Source organism: Oncorhynchus nerka, linkage group LG20, assembly GCF_034236695.1.
Source record: "Oncorhynchus nerka isolate Pitt River linkage group LG20, Oner_Uvic_2.0, whole genome shotgun sequence".
NCBI lineage: Eukaryota > Metazoa > Chordata > Actinopteri > Salmoniformes > Salmonidae > Oncorhynchus > Oncorhynchus nerka.
The window spans coordinates 50,269,049-50,288,838 of NC_088415.1; the positions used below are offsets into that span (position 1 = coordinate 50,269,049).

At 41.6% G+C, this 19,790-nt stretch overlaps 1 protein-coding gene across 1 annotated transcript in view; it reads left to right on the forward strand.

Annotated features, from left to right (window-relative positions):
* LOC115102707 (ubiquitin conjugation factor E4 B-like) overlaps window positions 1-15,595 on the forward strand; it is a 96,676-nt gene extending 81,081 nt beyond the window's left edge. The window contains 4 exon segments of the mRNA XM_065005561.1: window positions 1,575-1,766; window positions 6,986-7,160; window positions 14,553-14,699; window positions 15,342-15,595. Coding sequence (XP_064861633.1) covers window positions 1,575-1,766; window positions 6,986-7,160; window positions 14,553-14,699; window positions 15,342-15,409 — 582 coding nt within the window. The 3' untranslated portion in view covers window positions 15,410-15,595.
* Window positions 15,596-19,790: the final 4,195 nt, after the last annotated feature.

The window sequence follows — 19,790 nt, forward strand, 5'->3', positions numbered from 1 at the left end:
ACCTTAGCCAAATACATTTAAACTCAGTTTTTACCAATTCCTGACATTTAATTCTAGAAAAAATGTCCTGTCTTAGTTCAGTTAGGATCACCACCTTATTTTAAGAATAACAAATGTCAGAATAATGGTAGAGAGAATTATTTAATTCAGCTTTTGTTTCTTTCATCACATTCCCAGTGGGTCAGAAGTTTACATACACTCAATTAGTATTTGCTAGCATTGCCTTTAAATTGTTTAACTTGTGTCAAATGTTTCGGGTAGCCTTCCACAAGCTTCCCACAATTTTGGCCCATTCCTCCTGACAGAGCTGGTGTAACTGAGTCAGGTTTGTAGGCCTTCTTGCTCACACATGCTTTTTCAGTTCTGCCCACATATTTTATATAGGATTGCGGTCAGGGCTTTGTGATGGCCACTCCAATACCTTGACTTGGTTGTCCTTAAGCCATTTTGCCACAACTTTGGAAGTAATGCTTGGTGTCATTGTCCATTTGATATCCAGACTGATGTCTTGAGATGTTGCTTCAATATATCCACATAATTTTCCTTTCCTCATGATGCCATCTATTTTGTGAAGTGCACCAGACACTCCTGCAGCAAGGCACACCCACGGTTGGGATGGTGTTCTTCGGCTTGTTAGCATCCCCCTTTTTCCTCCAAACACAACGATGGTCATTATGGCCAAACAGTTCTATTTTTGTTTCATCAGACCAGAGGACATTTCTCCAAAAAGTACCATCTTTGTCCCCATGTGCAGTTGCAAACCGTAGTCTGGCTTTTTTTATGGTGGTTTTGGAGCAGTGACTCAGCTATTGCTGAGCGGCCTTTCAGGTTATGTCGATATAGGACTCGTTTTACTGTGGATATAGATACTTTTGTACCTGTTTCCTCCAGCATCTTCACAAGGTCCTTTGCTGTTGTTCTGGGATTGATTTGCACTTTTCTCACCAAAGTACGTTCATCTATAGGAGACAGAACGCGTCTCCTTCCTGAGCGGTATGACGGCTGTGTAGTCCCATGGTGTTTATACTTGCATACTATTGTTTGTGCAGATGAACGTGGTACCTTCAGGCGTCTGGAAATTGCTCCCAAGGATGAACCAGACTTGTGGAGGTCAACAATTTATTTTTCTGGAAATGTGATACAGTGAATTATAAGTGAAATAATCTGTCTATAAACCATTGTTGGTTTATAGACAATGGTTTAGACTTCCCAAAACTATAGTTTGTTCACAAGACATTTGTGGAGTGGTTGAAACACTGAGGTTGGAGTCATTAAAACTCTTTTATGTGAACTTCCGTGATGCGCGTTTGGAGTGATACTGGCTGCTGTATCCAGGGCTCAGCAACTCAACAGAATACACCACAGCACCCGACTGAAGAAAGAAGAGACAAACTAGTTAGCCAGGATTTTTCACTTGGTACTGGCCCGGTGTGCCACTGGCAAATTTACCTTAATGTCAAGCTCTGTACGGTGTGAAGCCTACTTCAATAGTAACCTTAAACCATTCCTATTCATCGACGTAGATACACAAATATTTTTCCTGGTGACTGAACTTCCTTCTTTGTGCGTTCCAGGAGTTGGGGCCTCGTCTGGCGGCCATGCTGAACTTTAACCTCCAGCAGCTATGCGGGCCCAAGTGCCGGGACCTGAAGGTGGAGGACCCAGAGAAGTACGGTTTTGAGCCCAAGAAGCTCCTAGACCAGCTTACTGACATTTACCTGCAACTTGACTGTGCCCGCTTCGCCAAGGCCATCGCCGACGACCAGGTAAACTGTAGTAGTCGCACACCTGGGTTTTCAAAAAGAAAAGTCCCACAACTGCAAACCCCACCCATCTGGCAAACATTCTAAGTATTTGAACCCATGTCTGAGTAGAAGTCCCAATACATCAATTTCATCTAAACTAAACCCTAAGCCTTGCTAAATAAAGAGCTTTATACATTAAAATAACTGCAGGAAAGACCTTACTGCAGCCTGACTGTGTATATTGAGTGCACCGATAGCAATGAATCAGGGAGTAAAAACAGTTCTGACTCAAATGTCTATGGTTACACACCTACACTCCCCTCCCACAGTAAAGTATATCTTTTTTTTATTTGGCTCTATACTACAGCCACTCTCCCATAAAGCCCAGATTGGTGAAGGACTGTACTCCTTCTGGCAGGGTCTCCTATCTCAGCCACTCTAATTCTGTCAGAGTTCTTGGTCACTGTCCTTCATGACTGGTTGCTCAGTTTGGTCGGATGGCTAGCTCTAGTCAGAGTCTGGGTAGTTCCAATGATAGAGACCCATAAAGGGTCTTGGCAACTTCCAAGACTCTAGAAATTGTTTTATACCCTTCCCCAGATACAGTACAGTGTCTAAGGAAACTATTTAGACCCCTTCACTTTTTCCACATTTTGTTACGTTACAGCCTTATTCTAAAATGGATTAAATACATAAAAACGCCTCAGTAATCTACACACAATACTCCATAATGACAGAGTGAAAACAGGTTTTTAGAAGTTCTTGCAAATTTATTTAAAAAAAATTGTAGTGTCATAGCAAAGGGGTGTGAATACTTATGTAAATAAGATTTCATTTAGGTGTATGGTGTGTAAAACATTTAGAATTCAGGATGTAACACATAATGTGGTGTATGAATAAGGCACTGCATCTCAGTGCTAGAGGCATCACTACAGACCCTGGTTCGATCCCGGGCTGTATCACAACCGGACATTATCGGGAGTCACATTTGGCTCAGTGTCGTCCGGGTTAGGGGAGGGTTTGGCTGGGGTAGGCCATCATTGTAAATAAGAATTTGTTCTTAACTGACTTGCCTAGTTATATAAAGGTTCGATTCAATAAAAACTTTAGAAATGAAAGCACTTCATGTACAGTGCCTTCAGAAAGTATTCATACCCCTTTGACTTATTCCACATTATTTTGTGTTTAGTCTGAATTTAAAATAGATTAAATTGAGATGTTTTGTCACTGGCCTAAACACAATACCCCATTATGCCTAAGTGGAATTGTCTTTTTAGAAATGTTTACAAATGAATTAAAAATGAAAAGTTTGTATTGAGCTAATATGTATGTTGTTCAAACCCTTTTATGGGTAGCATTAATAAGTTCAAGAGTAAAAATGTGCTTAACAAGTCACATAATACGTTGCATGGCCTCACTCGGTGTGCGATAATAGTGTTTAACAACATTTTTGATTGACAACCTCATCTCTGTATCCCACACACACAATTATCTGTAAGGTCCCTCAATCGAGCAGAGAATTTCAAACACAGATTCATCCACAAAGACCAGGGAGGTTTTCCAATGCCTCGTAAATAAGAGCACCTATTGGTAGATGGGTAAAATAATAAACTGATATTGAATATCCTTTTGAGCATGGTGAAGTTATTAATTGCACTTTGGATGGTGTATCCATACACCCACTCACTACAAAGATGCAATTTAATTTTTGTCCTGAATACAAAACCTTTTGTTTGGGGTAAATCCAATACACCACATTACTGAGAACCACTCTCCATATGTTCAAGCGTAGTGGTGGCTGCATCATGTTATGGGTATGCTTGTAATCATTAAGGACTGGAAAGTTTTTCAGGATAAAAAAATAAACTTAATGGAGCTAAGCACAAGCAAAATCCTAGAGGAAAACCTGGTTCAGTCTGCTTTCCACAAGGAAGGACAATAGCCTAAACAAAAGGCCAAATCTACACTGGAGTTGCTTACCAAGAAGACAGTGAATGGTCCTGAGTGTCTGAGTTATAGTTTTGATCTACTTGAAAATCTATGTCAAGACCTGAACATGGTTGTCTAGCAATGATCAACAACCGATTTTGAAAAAGCTTGAATAATTTTAAAAAGAATTATGGGCAAATATTGCACAATCCAGGTGTGGAAAGCTCTTTGACTTACCTAGAAAGACTCCGCTGTTATCGCTGCCAAGGTGCTTTTACAAAGTATTGACTCAGGAGTGTGAATAAATGAGATATTTGTGTTATGTGTGTATTTCATTTTCGATATATTTGCAAAAATGTCTGAACATGTCTTCACTTTCATTAGGGGGTTATTGTGTGTAGATGGGTGAGAATATATTTAATACATTTAGAGTTTGGCCAGTAACACAACAAAATGTGGAATAAGTCAAGGGTTTTGAATACTTTCTGAAGGCACTGTATATAGTCACGGGTCGTTGCACCTCAAAAAACAGGATTTCAACACCCACCATCTCACATTTTTTGGAAATAGTTTCTGTAGTTAGAAACAAAAGATTAACATTCATGAAACATTGTTTTGTTTAAATTGAATTTGATTTATAGGTTTCATAATATAATGTTCAATAATTATAGTACCTAACATCCGATTTGGACCATAATTCTTCCTAACAATGAGTAAGATATGAGGAATCCAGGAAGATGATCAAAGACCTCCCACAGATACCCCAACAAACAGTATACAGTAACAGTTCTGTCTGACACGTAGTATGGAGCTGAGGTTTGGAGTATTGCTTCTTCATCCTATCTAATGTATTCCCTCTGCATCTGGTGATGTTTTCCCCCCTGTTCAGAGAAATTTGCCATTGAACTTGCTTGCATTATTTACCATAAACGAATGTTAAGTATCAGGTTTTGCCTACTAAATGCCTCTGTTCCTGCTACTGCCACACCCTTTTATCCATTTTGCTGGTCTCTTCTGTTTAAAATGGATCACACCATTTTCTTTTAAACTTTGGATAGAAAACCAATTGCTTTTGTGTTCATGATGAAAATGCATTGTGTGGTCATCCTCAGTTTTTTGTATTTATTATGGATCCCCATTAACTGCTTCCAAGGCGGCAGCTATTCTTCCCAGGGTCCAGCAACATTAATGCAGTTTATACCATTTTAAAAACATTACAATACATTCACAACACATTAAGTGTGTGCCCTCAGGCCCCTACTCTACTACCACATATCTACAACACAAAAGCCATGTGTAAGTGTGTGTATGCGTGTGTCTGTGCTTTTGTTTGTGTTGCTTCACAGTCCCCGCTGTTCCATAAGGTGTATTTTTATCTGTTTTTTTGGACTCTGTACGATGGACGATGTACGATGGACAAAAGAACACAGACACTGGACAGAGAAACTCTGCCTAGATGGCCAGTATCCCGGAGTTGCCTCTTCACTGTTGACGTTGAGACTGGTGTTTTGCGGTACTATTAATTAATCTGCCAGCTAAGGACTTGGGAGGCGTCTGTTTCTCAAACTAGACACTCTAATGTACTTGTCCTCTTGCTCAGTTGTGCACCGGGGCCTCCCACTCTTTCTATTCTGGTTAGCGCCAGTTTGCACTGTTGTGTGAAGGGAGTAGTACAGAGTTGTACGAGATCTTCAGTTTCTTGACAATTTCTCACATGGAATAGCCTTCATTTCTCAGATCAAGAATAGACTGACGCATTTCAGAAGAAAGGTCTTTGTTTCTGGCCATTTTGAGCCTGTAATCGAACCCGCTGATGCTCCAGATACTCAACTAGTCTCAAGAAGGCCCGTTTTATTGCTTCTTTAATGATCACAACAGTTTTCAGCTGTGCTAACATAATTGAAAAAGTATTTTCTAATGGTCAATTAGCCTTTTAAAATTATAAACTTGGATTAGCTAACTCAACGTGCCTTTGGAACACAGGCGTGATGTTTGCTGATAAGGGGCCTCTGTACACCTATGTAGATATTCCATAAAAAATCAGCCGTTTCCAGCTACAATAGTCATTTACAACATTGACATTGTCTACACTGTATTTCTGACCAATTTGAGGTTATTTTAAATGGACAGAAAATGAGCTTTTCTTTCAAAAACAAGGACATTTCTAAGTGACACCAAACTTTTGAACGGTAGTGTATTTCTGAACACATGGATAATGATGAGTGAGAAGTTAGAGGCACAAAGATCATACCCCCAAAAAAATGCTAACCTCTCCCCTGTTATTGGTAATGGTGAGTTCAGCATATTTTGTTGTAGCCTCTGAACGGCATCTTATCTACTCACTTACAGTGGGGCAAAAAAGTATTTAGTCAGCCACCAATTGTGCATGTTCTCCCACTTAAAAAGATGAGAGAGGCCTGTAATTTTCATCATAGGTACACTTCAACTATGACAGACAAAATGCGGAGAAAAAATCCAGAAAATCACATTGTAGGATTTTTAATGAATTTATTTGCAAGTTATGGTGGAAAATAAGTATTTGGTCAATAACAAAAGTTTATCTCAATACTTTGTTATATACCCTTTGTTGGCAATGACAGAGGTCAAACGTTTTCTGTAAGTCTTCACAAGGTTTTCACACACTGTTGCTGGTATTTTGTAGTCACAAGCAAGGAGTATGGGACCAAATACTAAGCTTTTGACTAATACAGTAAGTGAATTTGTACCAAATACTTCATCTGGGGAAGAACTGGATACATAAAGTGCTTTAATTTCTAAACATTAAAATGGATATGTATGAAAATACCCTGAAATTAAAGGTGACATTCTGTATTGTTGCCTCGAATGAAACAATTGATCTCAAATCCAAAATGCTAGAGTATAGAGCCGAATGTAAAAAATGTTGCTTCACTGTCCAAATACACTCCCCTCCATATGTATGTCGTTATACCAGGTTTGGGTAAAGTAATTGATTATGAAATTCAAGGCACATAGTTGTTAGCCACAATACAAAGCCTGGGGAAGAAATAGCAGTACTAGTGACTGTGCTGTCAGTACAGACTGTGCTGTCAGTACAGACCATGCTGACATCTCAATGTAGCTATAATTTGGAAGAATGACACACTTACATCCTTAGGCGTCTCACGGAAAATTCCCCCGAAAGGCTGTTTGTTCGCTCCACTCCCCCCCTTTCACTAGGAACCAAACAGGTCAAAGCGTGGAGGGATCTACTGTTGCAGAACGTTTTGCTATGGTGTGTAGTAATAAATACTCCACAGGCTTACATGGTGTTCTTTCTCTCCCCTTTCCAGCGGTCATACAGCCGAGAGCTCTTTGAGGAAGTGATTTCCAAGATGAAGAAAGCCGGCATCAAGTCCACCATCACCATTGAAAAATTCAAGCTGCTATTGGAGAAGGTGGAGGAGATAGTCGCCAGGAACTCGCAGTCCGAAATGGACTACAGTGACGCACCTGACAAGTTTAAAGGCAAGTGTTCAAGTTTTCCAGCTCGCACGTGTTTAAATTCACTTTCTAGTGTTCAAACTGGCAAGTTTTGGAACAAAACATATATATTTTATTTATTGTGTTACTAATTGCCCCTGACCGCAGCGGCATGTTCATTTGTCTGCAACGTCGCAGTAAGACTTAAATTACTAAGACTGGTCACAGTCCTCTATTCCACATTAGGCCTGCTACAGCACCGTGTCTGTTCTGTACCTTACATATCTGTCCGGAATGTTCTGAACGTCTATAGTCCAGGACTTCGGTCAAATGAGCTGACTTCAAGTCAGTTTGATTGGGACACAAGTAAAAGGAAGACCCTCTATCGTGGCAAAACTCAGGACATTTTGTGAGTAATGAGGGTCAGTCACACAGACAGCTTAGACTGGGCTATCCTATAACTACTGACTTAATATACTCTGGGAGGGGAATGCAGGCCTCATACTTACTTTGATTTCCAGATATGGGCTCCCGAGTGGCGCAGCGGTCTAAGGCACTGCAGCTCAGTGCAAGAGGTGTCACAGTCCCTGGTTCGTTTCCATGCCATATCACACCCGGCAGTGATTGGGAGTCCCATAGGGTGGCGCACAATTAGCCCAGCGTGGTCTGGGTTTGGCCGGGGGAGGCCACCATTGTAAATAAAAAAATTGTTCTTAACTGACTTGCCTAGTTAAATAAAAAATAAATAAAAAATATGCCTCACTATCCGCAGTGAAAATCCACTCCGAATGAGGATATCCGAAATTAGTATAAGAGTAATACGACCATAATATAATATTAAATCCGACTCCATTATCATATGAATGCTATTCGATGGGTCTAGCCAAGGTAGCGAGCCTTGCATCACTCGGAATACTATAAATTACAGAGCATTCGAGAAGTTTTCAGACCCCTCATCTTTTTCCACATTTTGTTACATTACAGCCTTATTCTAAAATGGATTTAATTGTTTTTTTCCCCTCATCAATCTACACACAAAACCGATTAATGACAAAGCAAAAACAGATTTTTAGACATTATTGCAAATATACACTGCTCAAAAAAATAAAGGGAACACTAAAATAACACATCCTAGATCTGAATGAATGAAATATTCTTATTAAATACTTTTTTCTTTACATAGTTTAATGTGCTGACAACCAAATCACACAACAATTATCAATGGAAATCAAATTTATCAACCCATGGAGGTGTTGATTTGGAGGTAGCGGTCCTGCTGCTGGGTTGTTGCACTCCTACGGCCTCCTCCACGTCTCCTGATGTACTGGCCTGTCTCCTGGTAGCGCCTCCATGCTCTGGACACTACGCTGACAGACACAGCAAACCTTCTTGCCACAGCTCGCATTGATGTGCCATCCTGGATGAGCTGCACTACCTGAGCCACTTTTGTGGGTTGTAGACTCCGTCTCATGCTACCACTAGACCAGTGGTTCTTAACCTTGTTGGAGGTACTGAACCCCACCAGTTTCATATGCGCATTCACCGAACCCTTCTTAACTGGAAAAATAAAATATTATTTTTTCAAATTCAAAACATATAGGTATATATTTTACTGGTGCACAAAATGAACCGTGCATCAACATCACTGTGTTCAAAGAACAAAATCATCAAAACATGAACATTTCACACAAAAACAAAAACATAATAATGAATATTTACTGCAAATCAGTGTGACTTCTGCTGTTGCCTTTCAGAGACCAGTTCAGAAATGCACAGCTTCACCTTGGCAAGTGCCACTCTCATGTCATTTTCGCAACAAAGTCTGTTCCTTTTCTTTGTTTTAATGTCCAGCATCCTCAAAAAGGACTCTCTTGTAGGGAAGTATCCGTCGAGAGACTTTGCAAGCTCATCTAAGTGCGTGGCAATTGCTTGTTTCAGTTCCACGGGTACAGAAATGTCTCCGATTCCAGATACATCTACGATCTTACTTACACAGTTGTCCAGCAGGGGAAAGTTTGCGAAGTTATCGTTCTCTGTTCGTCGTTTCCATAACGGTAGCTTTTTTTTAAAAGCCTTCAGGTTTTTTTTGGCATCTTTTGATTGAGAGCTGCGAAGATATCAGCCATGTACGCTAAAATGAGAATGAACTCAGAATTTTTTAAGCAAACTGCATGACAATGTTGGTGCTCTTGCAAAAACGGCTAATTCCACACGCACGGCAAAAACACGATTCAGCACCTGTCCCCGGGATAACCACCGAATGGTACAGAAGTACATCGAATTCAGAGCCCATTTCTTTACACAGCTCACTGAAGATGCGGTGCCTCAGAGCACTAGTTCGCACATAGTTCACGCATTCCACTACAATTTTTAATACTTCTGCCAGTTTTGGAGGCAAGGTTTTTGTTGCCAACGCATGCCTGTTTAGAATACAATGCGTAACAATGATGTGTGGTGCATCGGCTTTCACTAGCGCACCAAAATCAGACTTTCTTCCCAGCATGACTGGAGCTCCGTCCGAAGAAACTGCAGAAACCATATCCCACGAAAGATTTGTCTTTGAAGAAGTCATCCACAAGTTTCTTCACATCGGCTGCCTTAGTTGTTGTTGTAAGAGGCTTACAAAATAAAAAATATTTTATCACGCCGTCTTTCACATAGCGCACGAATACAGCAAGCTGGCTTAGATTGGAAACGTCTGTGGTCTCGTCGAGTTGAAGGCTGAATTTTGCCGGGCTTGAAATCAGATCTGCAACTACTTGAGCCAAGATGTCTTTGCTCATGTCCTCTATTCTATCGCTGATGGTGTCATTTGAAAGAGGAATTTGGGATAACTTAACTTCAGCCTCTTTTCCCAGCATGATTGGCAATTGGCAATGCAAATCATACAGTTAGGACGCTGACTCCCATCACGTTCCGTTATACATGTGAATCCATATTGTACATATTCCTCCGACCACTTTCTTTTTTTGCTCGACATAGTAAGTATGAAGGGATTAAAATATTAAGAAAGAAATCACAAGACGTACCATCACGACAGTCACAAGTCGACGACTGAGCGCACCAAATTCCCTGCAGCACAGATAGGCCAAGCGATGTAGCGTGATCACCTGCAGCCAATGATGGCCAAGCGGGGCGTGTCATCACGAATCATATGAGTCGGATGTGTGTCTTGACCTCCGCCGAACCCCTGAGACTGACTCACCGAACCCCTGGGGTTCGATCGAACCCAGGTTAAGAACCACTGCACTAGACTGAAAGCACCGCCAGCATTCAAAAGTGACCAAAACATCAGCCAGGAAGCATAGGAAATGAGAAGTGGTCTGTGGTCGCCACCTGCAGAACCACTCCTTTATTGGGGGTGTCTTGCTAATTGCCTATAATTTCCACCTGTTGTCTATTCCATTTTCACAACAGCATGTGAAATGTATTGTCAATCAGTGTTGCTTCTTAAGTGGACAGTTTGATTTCACAGAAGTGTGATTGACTTGGAGTTACATTGTTGTTTAAGTGTTCCCTTTATTTTTTTGAGCAGTGTATATTAAAAATGAAAGATAAACATTTACATATGTATTCAGAGCCTTTACTCAGTACTTTGTTGAAGCACCTCTGGCAGTGATTTACAAGTTTGAGTCTTCTTGGGTATGATTCTACAAGCTTGGCACACCTGTATTTGGGGAATTTATCCCATTCTTCTCTGCAGAGCCTCTGTTCGGTTGGATGGGGAGTGTTGCTGTACAGCTATTTTCAGTTCTCCAGAGAGGCTCTATCGGGTTTAAGTCCAGGCTCTGGCTGGCCCACTCAAGGACATTCAGAGACTTGTCCAGAAGCCCCTCCTGCGTTGTTTTGGCTCTGTGCTTAGGGTCGTTGTCTTGAAAACCTGCTCCAGAGCACTCAGGACTTCATCAAGGATCTCTCTGTACTTTGCTCCATTCATCTTTCCCTCAATCCTGACTAGTTTCTCAGTCCCAGCTGCTTAAAAACATCCCCACAGCATGATGCTGCCACCACCATGCTTCACCGTAGGGATCGTGCCAGGTTTCCTCCAGACATGACGCTTGGCATTCAGGCCAACGAGTTCATTCTTGGTTTCATCAGATCAGAGAATCTTGTTTCTCATGGTCTGAAAGTCCTTTAGGTGCCTTTTGGATAAACACCAAGCGGGCTGAGGAGTGGATTCTTCATGGCCACTCTACCATAAAGGCCTAATTGGTAGAGTGATGCAGAGATGGTTATCTTTCTGGAAGGTTCTTCCATCTCAACAGAGGAACTCTGGAGCTCTGTCAGTGACCATTGGGTTCTTGGTCACCTCCCTGACCGAATCATCAAATTTGATTTGTCACGTGCTGAATACAACAGGTGTAGAGCTTACAGTGAAATGCTTGCTTACATGCACTGTCAACTGTGAGACCATATGTAGACAGGTGTATGCCTTTCCAAATCATGTCCAATCAATTGTATTTACCACGGGTGGACTCCAAGTTGTAGAAACATGATCTACGGAAACCGAATGCACCTGAGCTCAATTTCAACTGTCATGGCACAGGATCTGAATACTTATTTCTGTAAAAAAAATATATATGCATTTTCAGAAATGTCTAACAACCTGTTTTTGCTTTCTCATTATGGGGTATGGTGTGTAGATTGATCCATTTTAAAATAAGGCTGTACAATAGAGGCGGCAGGGCAGCCTAGTGGTTAGAGCGTTGGACAAGTAACCGGAAGGTTGCAAGTTCAAACCCCCGAGCTGACAAGGTACAAATCTGTCGTTCTGCCCCTGAACAGGCAGATATTGTTCCTAGGCCGCCATTGAAAATAAGAATTTGTTCTTAACTGACTTGCCTAGTTAAATAAAGGTGGGAAAAAAAAGAAGAATGTGGAAAAAGGCATAAGAGAATGCTCTGTATATGCTCTGTAGAGAATGCTCTGTATATATGCTATGTGTAATGTGAATAACATTTACCATTCGATCATATAATAATTCGAGGAATATTACTCAGAAATATACTGTTCGTATCCATTTCAAAGTACTCCGATGTATTTACCGGAATGCTACACCAGGAGTTTGGTTTTACAGTGGCTCCTTGAGCAAAGTTTCCACCCGTCTTTTATTCTTCCGCCAAATCTCCCATCGTCTAATATCATTTAGCCAAAACAATAAACAAAAGGGATGAAAACACACATGCATTCTAACCTCAATTATCTCAATTATAGGACAGCTGTGCCGCTCCCTCTTTGAACCGACCGCCGTCCAACGAACAGATTAAGACAGTAAACGCTGTAAAAATACATTTAGGTTTTATTTTATTGTTTAAATAAATATATATCAAAATTTGCAACTGGTCATGAACTCCTGAAACAATCCACACACAACAACACCACAATTTAATTCACACACATTAACATTAATTTAGTCAGTTCAGGTTTTCATATGTCTTCATACCCCCGACGGTGTCCTTGCTCCTAGGGTTCTATGGGAAAAAAGCCATGAACTATGTTTATAACTACGTGATTAAACTGATTAAACTAAACTAATTAACTCAGTAACCTGGGGCACCATGGGAAAAGTTTATTTTACTGTGTTTCCGTTTCCCATATTAAATCAAAGAATATCAGAATATTGATTTTACAGCAGTGCTAATTAATTTCCTCTACAGTCTCGTCGCATAGTTTGTAAATCTGCACAAACTCGGCTCTCACTCATTCCGTACCACACCAATTGAGTTGATTATTTATTTACTAACAAGCTAAATGATAATATAAGATATACACACACACATACGGCGTAGGTTATTGATTAGAACTTAGTACAATGAAACAGGTCCCTAGCGGGCCAACAGAATATGACACGTGTTTCACAAAATCGGGATTTAAAAGAGAGAGAGTGCCCAAGAGAAAAGCACACTTGGTTACATTTGTAAACTTGGTTTAGACCTAACACCGTGCCCCGAACTGCCACCTTACAGGTCAGAATATAATGATGTTGTTATACTTGTCGAAGGTCTACGTTGGGTTATCTCTACATGGACCGAGTTCCGCCTTCTCCCTCTGATGGCGGCACCTCTTTTGTTAACGGGTCTCTGCTTGTCCACACAATGTCAGTGTCCTTTCTCCTAGTTGTCTGTTTCCTTGGCCTCGTTCTGTAAGAGGGGTCTTCTGAGGATGGTCAGCCATATAGATGTAAGTCTGCTTGTCCACACAATGTCAGTGTCCTTTCTCCTAGTTGTCTGTTTCCTCGCCCTCGTTCTGTAAGAGGGGTCTTCTGAGGATGGTCAGCCATATAGATGTAAGTCTGCTTGTCCACACAATGTCAGTGTCCTTTCTCCTAGTTGTCTGTTTCCTCGCCCTCGTTCTGTAAGAGGGGTCTTCTGAGGATGGTCAGCCATATAGATGGTTCCAGCGTGGGAATGAAAGCAGTGTAGACGCACAATTCCTTGGAGAGAATAACCGGGTGGTCCTGCTTGAATTCACCTTAGATACAGCTACTCAACCGTAGAATTGATTGAGGTTCCTCTGACTTCAAGCTCGTGTTGCGTTTTGGGGTTGTGACAACTTGTAGACCTTGGCTGCAGCGCGTGGTCACCTAGTCTGCTCACATGTTTTATGCCCCCGGGTCAGAAAGGGGCGTTTCCATCTTTATGGCGTATCTAGTTACAAGGCAAACTCTGGATTTTACTCAGATCCGGTTTTGACAACTAACTTCCCATTTCATCTTTTCCAAAAACATTATATTTGATCTGGAGACTTTCCACACAATGCACAGTATGCAAACATCGGGTACGTATTATGAAAACTCTTCAAGTTACATTTTTTGTTATATTGCCGTCATTCAACTTTTAATAACATAACAAAAACAACATTCATTTTCATATTCCATCTATCGTTGTTACCAACGTTTTGTCTGATGGAATATCCCAACGTCCATTTATTGCATGTTACCGTCCTGAGGTAGGTTCTCCATTAGGGCCCACTCACACATTCCGATCCTCCTTACTGAGAGGACAAAGGATTAGTCTGCTGCCTTACGATTTACAATGGGTGATAGCTGTCATAAACCCCCACCTCTGCGGCAGTGAGAGATGTCTCTGTAGGACTGTGCTCTTTGGTAACATGACCTGAACAGGCCAGTCATGACAGTCCTCACGTGTAACATAAAACATGTAACATATAAAACCCTCTACTACAGTAGAGCAACCTTTCAATATAGGACACAACTTTTCATTTAAAGATAATTGCCTTATCTTAATTAAGATTCCTTTTTGCATTTCTATAGTCTGCTTTATTTTTTAGCATAAACACTTGCATGCAAAAATAATTGCCGAGAGCGTAATAACAATATCTGAAGAGAGGAAAGTACAGTATATGTTGATTTTACACATTTAATTGAAGATTAATGTAATTTTCTCTTTGTTTTTGTCTGTACGTGTGTGTCCACAGACCCTCTGATGGACACATTAATGACTGACCCTGTGATACTGCCCTCTGGGAACATCATGGACCGAGCCATCATCCTCCGCCACCTTCTCAACTCCCCCACTGACCCCTTTAACAGACAGCCTCTCAACGAAAGCATGCTGGAGTCACGTATGTACACACACAGCATGGTCATGCTGGAGTCACGTATGTTCACACACAGCATGGTCATGCTGGAGTCACGTATGTACACACACACAGCATGGTCATGCTGGAGTCACGTATGTTCACACACAGCATGGTGATGCTGGAGTCACGTATGTTCACACACAGCATGGTCTTGCTGGAGTCACGTATGTTCACACACACAGCATGGTCATGCTTGAGTCACGTATGTTCACACACAACATGGTCATGCTGGAGTCACATATGTACACACACAGCATGGTTATGCTGGAGTCACGTATGTACACACACAGCATGGTCATGCTGGAGTCACGTATGTTCACACACAGCATGGTCATGCTGGAGTCACGTATGTACACACACAGCATGGTCTTGCTGGAGTCACGTATGTACACACACAGCATGGTCATGCTGGAGTCACGTATGTACACACACACAGCATGGTCTTCCAGTCAAGAGTTGGTCACATAAGAATGAAAGAAGAGGACCAGCTCTCTAACTGCAATTGAAGTCTGTTTATTTTCCATTTTCTTTTAGGCAATATGTCCTACTAGCACACCTTATTAACGGTTAAGGTCCTCAGGGGTTTGTGGTCACGTTTTGCTGTGTCATTGTCTTTATTCACAGTCCCTGAACTGAAGGAGAGGATCCAGGCATGGATGAGAGAGAAGCAAGGCCAGGGACGTTTCCTCTAGTGACACCCCCAACCCCCAACTCCGGGGGTAAAGGATGTTATCACCACGACTGAATTCAATGCCATCAACAAAAAATAGAAAAAAAGAAACCTGTGATTTTTCTCCCTTTATCCTTATTTTCTCAGATCGTCATCTAAAGGCCATTGGCTCTAAAAATGAAACATAATAAAATTATGACTTTAAAAAAAGAAAATCTCATGACTTCGTGTGTGTATATATCTACATATGCATATATTTAAGAGTGAATGCATATAACGCTGCAAGGATAAACAGTTGTCACAGCCTACAGGTTTTAGCAGCAAAATGACATCGCCTTATTCATAATTTTTCCTGAGTTTTGTAAGCCTTTATGTGTACTTTGTTAGGGAGGGTGATACATTTAGGATATGGGAATGGAGATCCATTTAAGTAGTAGAACTTTCACTGGACAAAAATATAAACGCAACAGTTCTGTTATGTTATTCTTCAATAACACAAACTCCAAAGCAAATCAGGGAGAGGAAAATAGGTTTATTCAGAGAGGACAAATCAAAATGTTATGCTGGGAGTCAGCTATTCAGTCTCCTCTGTCCTCAGCTTTTTACTTAAGTGAAATAATCTGTCTGTAAACAATTATTGGAAGAATTGTAGGCGCTCTCATCTTGTAGGCACTCAGCTTGTAGGCACTCTCAGTTTGTAGGCACTCTCAGCTTGTAGGCACACTCAGCTTGTAGGTACTCTCAGCTTGTAGGTACTCTCCGCTTGTAGGCACCCTCAGCTTGTAGGGCACTCTCAGCTTGTAGGGCACTCTCAGCTTGAAGGTACTCTCAGCTTGTAGATACTCTCAGCTTGTAGGCACTCTCAGCTTGTAGGCACTCTCAGCTTGTAGGCACTCTCAGCTTGTAGGCACTCTCAGCTTGTAGGCACTCTCAGCTTGTAGGTACTCTCAGCTTGTATGTACTCTCAGCTTGTAAGTACTCTCAGCTTGTAGGCACTTGAAGGTACTCTCAGCTTGTAGGTACTCTCATCTTGTAGGTACTTGTAGGTAGCTTGTAGGTACTCTCAATTGTAGTCACTGTTTGTATGTACTCTGTTTGTAGGTACTCTCAGCTTGTAGGTACTCTCAGCTTGTAGGCACTCTCCGCTTGAAGGCACTCTCAGCTTGTAGGCACTCTCAGCTTGTAGGCACTCTCAGCTTGTAGGTACTCTCAGCTTGTAGGCACTCTCAGTTTGTAGGTACTCTCAGCTTGTAGGTACTCTCCCCTTGTAGGTACTCTCCGCTTGTAGGTACTCTCAGCTTGTAGGTACTCTCAGCTTGTAGGAACTCTCAGCTTGTAGGTACTCTCCGCTTGTAGGTACTCTCAGCTTGTAGGTACTCTCAGCTTGTAGGCACTCTCAGTTTGTAGGCACTCTCAGCTTGAAGGTACTCTCAGCTTGTAGGTACTCTCAGCTTGTAGGCACTCTCAGCTTGTCGGTACTTGAAGGTACTCTCAGCTTGTAGGTACTCTCAGCTTGGAGGTACTCTCAGATTGTAGGTACTCTCAGTTTGTAGGCACTCAGCTTGTAGGCACTCTCAGCTTGTCGGCATACTCAGCGTGTAGGTACTCTCAGCTTGTAGGCACTCTCCGCTTGAAGGCACTCTCAGCTTGTAGGCACTCTCCGCTTGTAGGCACTCTCCGCTTGTAGGTACTCTCAGCTTGTAGGCACTCTCAGTTTGTAGGTACTCTCAGCTTGTCGGTACTCTCAGCTTGTAGGTACTCTCAGCTTGTAGGTATTCAACATTTTTACCCCAAATAGTACCAATAATCACCTTATACCAATTAACATCTCTCCATATACCCATCATGTCACTCTGGTTAAAATGAATACTCCTTAATGGAATACCTGACCTTGATGTGAATGGAGCAGACGTACAGCAGATGTCCCTCATCCTGCTGATGCATCTCCGTGTTGGAAATGGAAACACCACACACATTCTGTATTATGAGGAATCTCACAGGGAAAATCATTTCTAACATCTTTCACTTGTCTGCAAGACAATAATATTAAATTGTCCTATTGTCAAGGTAATCATTCACAAAGTCCAATAAAAGTAACCAGCTCTTCCACACTGGTATCAGTCCCATAGATAACTATTAGCCATGACCAGCTCTTCACACTGGTATCAGTCCCACATAGATAACTATTAGACATGACCAGCTCTTCCACACTGGTATCAGTCCCATAGACAACTAGTAGACATGGCCAGCTCTTCCACACTGGTATCAGTCCCATAGACAACTAGTAGACATGGCCAGCTCTTCCACACTGGTATCAGTCCCATAGATAACTATTAGACATGACCAGCTCTTCCACACTGGTATCATTACCACATAGATAACTAATAGACATGACCAGCTCTTCCACACTGGTATCAGTCCCATAGATAACTATTAGACATGACCAGCTCTTCCACACTGGTATCAGTCCCACATAGATAACTATTAGACATGAACAGCTCTTCCACACTGGTATCAGTCCCACATAGATAACTTATAGACATCACCAGCTCCTCCACACTGGTATCAGTCCCATAGATAACTATTAGACATGACCAGCTCTTCCAGACTGGTATCAGTCCCATAGACAACTATTAGACATGACCAGCTCTTCCACACTGGTATCAGTCCCATAGATAACTATTAGACATGGCCAGCTCTTCCACACTGGTATCAGTCCCATAGACAACTATTAGACATGACCTTCTCTTCCACACTGGTATCAGTCCCATAGACAACTCTTAGACATGACCAGCTCTTCCACACTGGTATCAGTCCCATAGATAACTATTAGACATGGCCAGCTCTTCCACACTGGTATCAGTCCCATAGATAACTATTAGACATGACCAGCTCTTCCACACTGGTATCATTACCACATAGATAACTAATAGACATGACCAGCTCTTCCACACTGGTATCAGTCCCATAGATAACTATTAGACATGACCAGCTCTTCCACACTGGTATCAGTCCCACATAGATAACTATTAGACATGGCCAGCTCTTCCACACTGGTATCAGTCCCATAGACAACTATTAGACATGACCAGCTCTTCCACACTGGTATCAGTCCCATAGACAACTATTAGACATGACCAGCTCTTCCACACTGGTATCAGTCCCATAGATAACTATTAGACATGGCCAGCTCTTCCACACTGGTATCAGTCCCATAGATAACTATTAGACATGACCAGCTCTATCACACTGGTATCAGTCCCACATAGACAACTCTTAGACATGACCAGCTCTTCCACACTGGTATCAGTCCCACATAGATAACTAATAGACATGACCAGCTCTTCCACACTGGTATCAGTCCCATAGATAATTATTAGACATGACCAGCTCTTCCACACTGGTATCAGTCCCACATAGTTAACTATTAGACATGACCAGCTCTTCCACACTGGTATCATTACCACATAGATAACTATAAGACATGAACAGCTCTTCCATACTGGTATCAGTTGCACATAGATAACTATTAGACATGACCAGCTCTTCCACACTGGTATCAGTCCCACATAGATAACTATTAGACATGACCAGCTCTTCCACACTGGTATCAGTCCCATAGATAACTATTAGACATGACCAGCTCTTCCACACTGGTATCAGTCCCACATAGATAACTATTAGACATGACCAGCTCTTCCACACTGGTATCAGTCCCATAGATAACTATTAGACATGACCAGCTCTTCCACACTGGTATCAGTCCCATAGATAACTATTAGACATGACCAGCTCTTCCATACTGGTATAAGTCCCATAGATAACTATTAGACATGGCCAGGTCTTCCACACTGGTATCAGTCCCATAGATAACTATTAGACATGACCAGCTCTTCCACACTGGTATCAGTCCCAAAGATACAGCATAGGAGGTTAGCTAGCGCCGTTAGCATTAGCTAGCTAGCAGAGCTAGAGATCAGACTATCTAGCAAGAATGTCGAGGTCAAAAACGAAAGAAACTAAGTTAAGCCATGCTGATTTAGTCAAATAAGTCCAATAGGACTGAAATATTTAACAGGCTAAACACAAATGTATGAACAGTTTGGGTTTTTGACGGATATTCGCGATTTCACAGACTCCAAATATCTGTCATGATGTTGGAAAAATTGCACACAACATTGCACAGGACATTAATTCCCTTTCCAATTGTACGGACCAAGGCGATGTACGAGTTTACGTGAGTCTACGTTAGTCCGTGGACATTCTGAACCTTGTTTGAGTCAAGTAGGTCACATGACCAAGGAGCTATTGAAATTCGAATGTAAAAAAAGTTTGTACTAACTAATTAAACAAGGAACACAAAATGCTGCTCCATTTCAACAATTTTGTATTCCTAGTTGAAT